The 8,297-nt window shown below is 58.5% G+C and overlaps 3 protein-coding genes across 3 annotated transcripts; 1 reads left to right on the top strand and 2 right to left on the bottom strand.

The window, feature by feature from the left end:
* Positions 1-209: 209 nt before the first annotated feature.
* BJ171DRAFT_418499 (calmodulin) lies at positions 210-638 on the bottom strand (the record flags this gene model as incomplete). Its single annotated transcript, XM_053107345.1, has 1 exon — positions 210-638. One exon carries the CDS (start codon positions 636-638, stop codon positions 210-212), a length of 429 nt encoding a protein of 142 aa, XP_052971513.1.
* A 558-nt stretch (positions 639-1,196) lies between these two features.
* On the bottom strand, positions 1,197-4,209 carry BJ171DRAFT_486986 (renal dipeptidase family). Its single transcript, XM_053109239.1, has 12 exons — positions 3,871-4,209; positions 3,684-3,772; positions 3,487-3,511; positions 3,178-3,259; positions 3,025-3,069; positions 2,752-2,930; positions 2,452-2,529; positions 2,314-2,337; positions 2,029-2,134; positions 1,883-1,930; positions 1,612-1,779; positions 1,197-1,449 (listed from the first exon to the last, which is right to left on the bottom strand). The coding sequence occupies exons 1-12, from the start codon at positions 4,050-4,052 to the stop codon at positions 1,273-1,275; spliced, it is 1,203 nt and encodes a 400-aa protein (XP_052971512.1). The 5' UTR covers positions 4,053-4,209; the 3' UTR covers positions 1,197-1,272.
* A 264-nt stretch (positions 4,210-4,473) lies between these two features.
* BJ171DRAFT_577047 (uncharacterized protein) lies at positions 4,474-6,652 on the top strand (the record flags this gene model as incomplete). The annotated part of the gene is made up of 3 exons (XM_053113783.1): positions 4,474-4,831; positions 5,032-6,435; positions 6,561-6,652. 3 exons carry the CDS (start codon positions 4,474-4,476, stop codon positions 6,650-6,652), a joined length of 1,854 nt encoding a protein of 617 aa, XP_052971511.1.
* Positions 6,653-8,297: the final 1,645 nt, after the last annotated feature.

Genomic DNA, 8,297 nt, shown 5'->3' with positions numbered 1-8,297 from the left:
GGGGGAAATGGCAACACATATTGGACAGGAAGGAAAGAAGCCAGGGGTTAGGAATAAAGGGAAGGCGAGAAGTCGTTGGAAATAGAGAGGCACATCAAAGTCTTTACAGGGCGAGCATGAATGGGATGGATATCGAAGGGGAGGGCAAGAGCGGGAGCCGAAGGGATGGAAGGATGGAATGGAATGGAGAATGGTCTCTCGCCTTCCATTTATTTCGGCACCAAGACATCAACAAAGTTCTGCATGGTGATCTTGCCGTCGTTGTTTCTGTCGGCAGCCTTGATCATGTCGTTGACCTCGTCCTTTGTCAACTTCTCGCCGACGCTGGTGAGGATGTGGACGAGCTGGTTGACGTTGATGTAGCCCAGGTTCTCCTTGTCAAAGACCTTGAAGGCCGCCTCGACATCACGCTTCATGTTGCTGGCATCGCGGGGCGAGGCCATGAGAGGGAGGAAGTCGGAAAAGTCGATCTGGGTCTTGCCCTTGGCCTGGAAGTTGGCCTTGATTTGGTTGAGCTCGGCCTGGGTGGGGTTCTGGCCGAGGGCACGCATGACGGTGCCGACTTCGTTGATGTCCAGCTGGCCATCAGAGTCCTTGTCAAAGAGGTTGAAGGCTTCTCGGTACTCGTCGGTCGACATGGCGAATGTGCTGGCTTTTGGGTGGGGCGGCGGCGGCTGGGTGGGAACGGGGGGAGGAGGAGGATCTCTGGGGACTGGCGAATGGGTCGAGACTTGCAGGGAGCCGATGGAGAGATGGAGAGCAGGGGAGAGCCGGGGGGGCGAGGGGCCGCAAAAAGAAGGCCAGCGAAGCGCGGCGAGGACGAGGAGCTGGCGAGAAGCCAGCGAGAGGGTGGCGCCAGCGGGCGAGACAGCGGCGAGACAGCGGCGAGACGACACAGTGGGCGAGAGCCGGCGAGGGCCGTGCGAGGCGCAGGCTCGGTGCAGCGAGAGCGGCCCCCAAGCGAGAGCGCATCCAGAGCGAGAGCGTCGCGCTTGGCCTTGCGCCCACAGGCGCGGCTGCCAAATAAGGCAATCACGTGGCTGCTGAAACAGGAAGTTGGCCGACACTTTTGGACGACACCGCCACCCGGCTCGGGGCTTGGATGCTGCGCGACGGGCAAGCATGTGACACGGGCCAAAACGATGAGCAATGTGCAATGTGCAATGTGCAATGTGCAATGTGCAATGTGCAATGTGCAGTGTGCGATGGGAGCCGAGTGTTGTATTGCCGATGCAGGGCACCAGGGTCCTTCATCCCTCCAGTTCCAGCACTTCAGCAGCGGGATCTGTCGCCGATCAGCTGCTCGAAGGGCTTGATGCCCTGTCGTTGCTGCTCCTGCGCAACATGCTCGGTCTTTTCAAGGACACGGATCAAGTTGCCGCCCATGATGCCCGCGACTTGGTCCTCGGTAAAGTCGCGTCGCAGCAGCTCGGCGGCCAGGTGTGGGTACTGCAGGAGATGATCGCAGCGTCCAGGGGTTCCCGGTCAGCTCACCCATTCCTGATCAGATGCAAAAGTCTCTCGGCTGGAACTCAGGTCCATGAATGGCTGCTCGCCTCGCGCACATCCCGCCAACCCACACCAAACTACTACTATTAGTCAAGTACCCACCTTGGAGACATCCTCAAACCCGGTAGACACCACGTCGATGCCGTCGAAATCAGCTCCGATCCCAACGTACTGGGGGCCTGCAACCTTGGCAATGTACTCGATGTGGTCCACAATGTCGCTGAGTGACGCAACTCGAGAGCCGGTCACAAAGGTAGGGTACGAGTTGACCTGGTCGGACCGACGGTCGGGGAAGTGCTTCACATCAGTCTTGCGACCACTAAATCCACTGGAATACGGATATTGATGGGACGGGAAGGCTGCTTGCTCTTACCATCACAATGCCATCAAGTTCAGGAAGCAGTCGAAGGACCTCGTCGGGCTGGTGTGTCGCAGAGCAGTTCTCGTCAGATTCGCGGCGCCTTGGCGTATGGAAACGTACAACTACAGTCCCAGCTCTGTGTGCTCATCGGCGCCTACCACGTTGCGAGGATGCGGGTTCACTGCGTAGGCGCTGCTGTGGGAGAAGAAGAGGGGCGCCTTGGTGATGGCGGCCACCTGAAGCATGGTGTCCTTCGAGACATGGCTGTGCGAGGTGCACCACGGCGAGATGCAGATTCGAGATTCCCATAGCAAGGTCAGTTGTGCGAGCAGGGCCCCATAGTGAGATTGAAATAGCCGCGCTGGGCCTGACGCAGTCGAACGATGGTGCATATCTGGGCAACTACAGCTTGCTGCTGCGACTGTATCACGCTGGGGACTTGCCTGATGTCAACGAGCATACCGAGTCTGCCATATCAAGTGCATAGGCTGTATTTAGTGCGATTGTTCGCATAGCCGCGACAACAGGTGATAGGCGCATGTCGTTTCGGCTCTGCCAGCAAACGGCAAGACAGATCCTACCTGTTCATCTCCAGTACCACAATCCTTCCAAACTCGTTCAGCCCTCCGTGGACTGGAGCCACAGCACAGGAGTCGGCCCTATTTCCAGATGATGCCAAAGCCATCGGTCAGCAAATCATAAAGCCCTCAGAAGATTATGGCCAGTAGTGCATCACGGCGGGATATGTCTGAGCAAGCGTACGTTACAAACACAGCACAGGGCACCGGCGAGCTTGCTCTGAGGAGTGTGGAGTATCCACCCTCATGCGATCGCGAGTACCGCTCGAGTCGATCAGTCATGGGCTCTTTGGAGGTACTGACCATGGAGTGTTGCAGGTGTGAGTGAGCGTCATGTATCGGGCACCGAGCGCATACACATCGCGCAGGATATCCAGCGAGCTGTCGATCGAATGGCCGCCTTCAAGACCAATGAGCGACGAGATGCGCTTTGCAGCAAAGATCCGCTTGATATCGGCCGATCCATAGGCAATCTCGAAGGTCTGGATGGGACACAGCATCGGGCCATATGTGAAGTTTAGGGTTGACATCACCACTTGGCTCAGAGCCACAGCACACGGCGGGCGCATTGCTCACATTGCTGTTCTCTGTCGCAATGCGCTTGATCAGATCGATTTGCTCCTGCGGCAAAGAAGCCAAACGGGTTAGTCGCAACGAAGCGGGCTAGTCGCAGACAGGTACCAAACCGCTGCATTGGCAACTGATCCCTCGACCGTATGAGGCCCGTACCAGGGTCTGCAGGACAGAGTGAGAGGCATCGGAGCAGCGGGCCGGACAAGAAACGTAGGCGCTCCAGAACTGGACCGTGAGCCTGTGGACGACGATAAATCAAGGTAGCCAGTGAGTCTGGGCTTGATCTGGCCTTGTGCGATCTCGGTGCCCCAGGCAGCGCTTCATGAACATCGAGCCGCGGTCGTTCGGGGAAAGGACGACGGCAACGCTTGCCCGCATAACCAGGTCCTTCGCAATACCAGTCCACCTGGGAGCATCGGGTGCGGGTTGCGGTCCAGCTTCTATTCCATACACCCTTCAACTCACTTTCCTTGCTTCAAGCGATGGATGTCTGTAGGAAAATGTCAGCGCCTCTGCATCACATCTCATCTTTCTGCTACTTTGCCCTCTATGCCACTCCCGCTCCGTGTCTCGTTCGATCGAGACGATCAGCACTCGTTCGCGGTGCCCAGCCTTCACCCGCCCCCGGTTGCTGTGGCAGCAGTGTTCTGCTGGATGCATACCTGTGTTGAACTCTGGGATGTGGGTCATGTCCCAGTTGTTGACGCTGCCGTTGCGGGCGATGCGTACTCTCATTGGAAAGTCGTTGTGGCTGCCAGGGACAGGCGGCGGATTAGAACCGGATCAGTTGCTCCAATATTGGCAGAAGCAAGGCAGCTGCATCCTAACCAAGCTCGTCGAGGTCCTTACCCATCAGCCACAGGGACACGGTCAAGCAGTCTCAGCGCCCGCTCCAGATGGTCGGCGGGAAGGGGAGAAACCGGTTGGCGAGCGTCGCCGTGCCAGAAGAACACAAGCAGCAGTACGATCGGCAGGAGGGTCAGGGCCGTCCAGATCTTGAACAGGGGCAGCGAGCCGAGGCCGGAGGGCATTTTCGAGAATCACAGGTTTGGCTGGACGGATGGCGACGCCGGGGGGGGGTGAAGTCGAGAGCGACGACGGGAAAGAGGGCGAAGATGATGACGAAGACGGGAAGGAGGCGAATGGGAACAACATCCCGCGTGGGGGCGAACGATTGCGCGAGCATTCCCACGGCTGCTGATTCTGAGCATCGGTCGCATCCATGGGCAGGATTGGCGCTTGGGTTGGTTTGGGTTGGTTTGGGTTGGTTTGGGTTGGTTGCAGAAACAGATCCGCTTGGTCGGCGTGACCCCGTGCCTCTGCTGGGTCTTTCTTGCCCATCCTTCCCACGAGCCCACCGCCCTTCTCGTCCGCCATCGCCATCGCCATCGCCATCGCCATCGCCATCGCCATCGCCATCGCCATCGCCATCGCAAACCAGCGACCCGCACCATGGCCCCGGGGATCATCGAGCTGCACCAGCTCCTCATCCAACTCTCGCGCCGGTATCTCACCTTCTCGCTGCCCCAGAACCAGGTCGCCGCCGCCGCCACCTTCAGCACTGCCCTCTATGTCCTGCAGCGGCTGCCTTCGTCGCCGGCCGTGGCTTTCTGCGCCAGACATCTGTCCAGGGCGCTGGCCGTCATTGTTCTCGTCAAAGCCTATCTCTGCTCCTGGGACGTGGTCCTGAATGCGGGCGGCTCGCTGGACCAAGTCTTTCGCTTTCCTCTCGACCATCCGCTGGACTCTGCTCATCCGGCCCGCACGCTTCCGTCCTGGATCGGCCAGCAGGCCATCGAGTATTTTGCAGGTTAGTAAAGCTCGATCCCGGATCGGATCCTTTGCATCAACGCCGATTGTTCCATCGGATCCGCGATCATTACAGCTCACCGCAGAGTCCTTTCTCGGCATCCTCGACTGGCCCGTCGACCCGACTTGTCATGCACACGACACGATCGTCGCTCGCCAACCCAACTCGCCGTTCGTGGATCTTACGAATCTGTTCGCAAGTCGTCATCCTGTACCAAATTGCCGCTCAACTGCACGTCATTGGTCGAAATGCCCTGCGTCCTGAAAACCTGGCCTTCTCTGCCCTTCGCAAGAGCATCACCGTGCTGTTCTGGGCGACGTTCCTGCCGAGTGCCAAGCCCAACCACCTCCCTGCGATCCTGCTGCTGCAATTCGCCAACACCAGCACCGGCAGCCTGTTCTATCTGCTCCAGCCGCTGGGCCGCTACCCCGAGCGCTTTGTCCGGCTCCTCAACTGGGCTGCTCAACTTGCCCGCTTTGCGCATATGCTATGGTCCCTGTCGCCGTGGGGCCCCGAGTGGTACCCGCCGAGCCTTTGCCTGCTGTCCATCTTTTCCATCGGCAGCGCCATCATGCATCTCGTCCTCTTCCTCGGGTTCCTCTTTGGCGTCCTGACTCATCAAGGCCAAGTGCCCGAGAACCTGCAGGGGCTTGTTGCCCCGCCCCAGGCGGTGCTCACGGGCATTCCCGAGCTCAGACGCAAGACCCTCGACGCCGATGAAGAGGACGGCCTCTACAACGAGTTCCTCTCCGGCGACGGATTTGGCGACCACGGCGATCTCAGCGACGATCTCTGGGAAGAAAGCGATGGCGTCAATGACAACGAAGACCCAGACGATACCGACGACAGCGAAGACAGCGATGCTGACGAGGGACGCGATGGTCATGCCATCAGCGACGACGAGGACTTTGACGCCCACGACATCGGAGAACAGAATGATATGAATACCGCGCTGCTCGCCCATCGTGTACGCAACCACAGCAGGACAACCGATTCAGGTCTGGGCAGCGTTCATCAGTGGTTCCGGTCCTCGCAGCTGGAGCGCAGGTCTGACTTGCCTCACACCTCCAATTCGTGGTGGCCAGCGCCGCCCGCTGTCGATACCGATCTTGAGTCTGATGAAGTCAATGCCCTCATTACCGAGGCCTTCAGTCCGCTGGATCTGGCATCTCCCGCTTCTGATACCCAACATGAGGCGCCATCGTCAAGGAGCAGCAGCAGCATTACCGCGGCCACCGACGAAGCCCTGCAGCTGGCACCCATCAACGAAAGCTACATCTGCCCGGACCGAACTTACACTCGAGGCTTGCGTCGTCTCGTGCAGAAATCGCGTCTGGCTCTGCCAGCAGCCCCGAGCCGTCCCCTCATCCAGGGATCTGTTGTGCCGCCCGATCCTGCATCCTCGTCTTCGTCCAACAGCCTCGAGGTGTTTGTGGCCGCACTCAACAACCTGCAGTACCTCAACCCCATGGTTGACGATGTCATTCTGACTCGCAAGCTCCGGAGCCGCGCCGTGAACGAGTGGAACTGGAACTGCATCATCTGCCGTGACCGTATGCGGACGGTGATTCTGCTACCATGCAACCACCTGTGCATTTGCGAAGGTAGGCGAGCGCGATGACGTCCCTGTCGGCATGTTTTCCGTCGGGTCCGAATTTCGCGTCCCCTGGTTTGCCCCCTGGAATGAGGTGCATGATGCCGACTGAACCTACATCCACTCCTGCTTTAGACTGCCGTGCTGACATGGCTCAGCGCGGTCTATACCGCTGCCCGCTCGATAATCGAAAGATCGAAGGCACAATGAAGATATTTTGGTCGTGACCGAGCTGGTTGTTTGAAACGACGGCGCACAATTCAACCGGGCTGCTCCGCAAGTACATCGTGCCCAGTCTCGTCTCGATGGAGGATATGCCTCGCGCGTCCCGCTATATTCAACCACGACATGTCGTTGTGCGAATTGTGCAGGTGCCTTCGGAGACCGGATCCTGTCGCCGGCGCTGTAAATGCACTCTTTCGACCCGCACGGGTGCTGTTCATGGAAGCGACTGGCCATCCAAGATGCTGAATCGCACAGGCCACTCCGCGCAAGCTGCGTCAGGATGGCCGCGGTCGCAGCGATGCTACACCCCCGACTTTTTGGGGGCTCGCTTCATCTTGGACTTGCGCCGATAGGCAGACTTGTGCTTCCGCTTGAACTCGGAGGTCAGCTCTTGCTTGTTCGCTTCCCAGGCCTCGGTGATTTCCTCCCTGCAGGCGGCGTACGCCAAGTGTTAGCCACAAGCACTTATGCAAGAGCTTGCTCATATCACAGACCCATCGCCCTGCCCACTCTTGCCCCCGCGCTGAGTCGCGCTGCTGATCGTCAATATACGCATGCTCGTGTCGACAGATGCTCACATTGTGTGCTTGCGCATAAACGTGCGGTCCGCCTTGAACAACGACCTGCAATCGGAGTGGCGTGATCGAGCATTAGCTTGCGCATCGAGGAGATCTGGTCGAACGAGGACACCACGCCAGTATCCTTCCATACCGGTGTGCCAGCGTCGAGTCCTTCATGTGGAAGAAAAACATGGTCGAGCTGCCGAGCTTCTTGGCAATCTCGGCCTCGTCGACGACGTCCTCTGCAGCATCCTCTGTTGTCTTGGCGTGCGCGGCCTCTGCGGGCTGATCGGCGCTACCAAAGGTAAAGAACATCTTGTTGCCGCGCTCAGCGGGATCGGTCTCGAGCTTTGGCGGCTCGTCATCGTCTTCGCCTTGGAAGGAAAATAGACCACTACTGTCGCCCAGTACGAGCGCGCGCAGATTGGTGGTGGCGACGTACGAGAGAGGTGCTGCTGATGGCTCTGAGGCCTCCGCGCTCGCGGCGACAGTAGATTCGGTTTGTTCGGCCGTGGTCGGCGCAGCGGATCGGGATGCGTCGTCGTTCAGCGGAGATAAAGCTGCGTTGGGAGGGATGTCATTTGAAGTCTTGGTCTTGGTTGGAGAGACAGAGTCCGCAATGCCCTCCACACTCTCTTCATCCTCTTCTTCATCCTCTTCTTCATCCTCTTCTTCATCCTCTTCTTCATTCTCTTCATCATCTTCACCCTCTTCATCTTCCTCGACTTCCTCGTCTTCCTCGTCTTCCTCGTCGCCTACGTCATCCATGTTTTCGTCCTCGGCATCGTCGCCACCACCACCATCATCACCATCATCGTCGGCATTCAGCATGAAGCCCTCGCGGAGGCCAAGACCTCGTCTCTTGATGTTCTCGAGCATTTTCATCTCGGCCGCCTTGCCGCCGATGATCCTGGCATTTTCTGGCTTCCGTGTCCAGCTGTAGGTTTCCACGTCGCTTTCATCCTCATCTTCGCCATAGTATTTTGGCTTCTGGAAGGCACTGCTCGTTGAATGCAAGTTTAGGAGGATCAGCATGGATCTGACTCTCAGTACCTCGTTTCTCAAAGGTGCCGGTCTGCACGCCTGG

This window comes from Polychytrium aggregatum (assembly GCF_025602895.1).
Source record: "Polychytrium aggregatum strain JEL109 chromosome Unknown BJ171scaffold_2, whole genome shotgun sequence".
Lineage (NCBI taxonomy): Eukaryota > Fungi > Chytridiomycota > Chytridiomycetes > Polychytriales > Polychytrium > Polychytrium aggregatum.
Note: the sequence above shows the minus strand (reverse complement) of the source record. Positions and strands in the feature narration are given on the sequence as shown.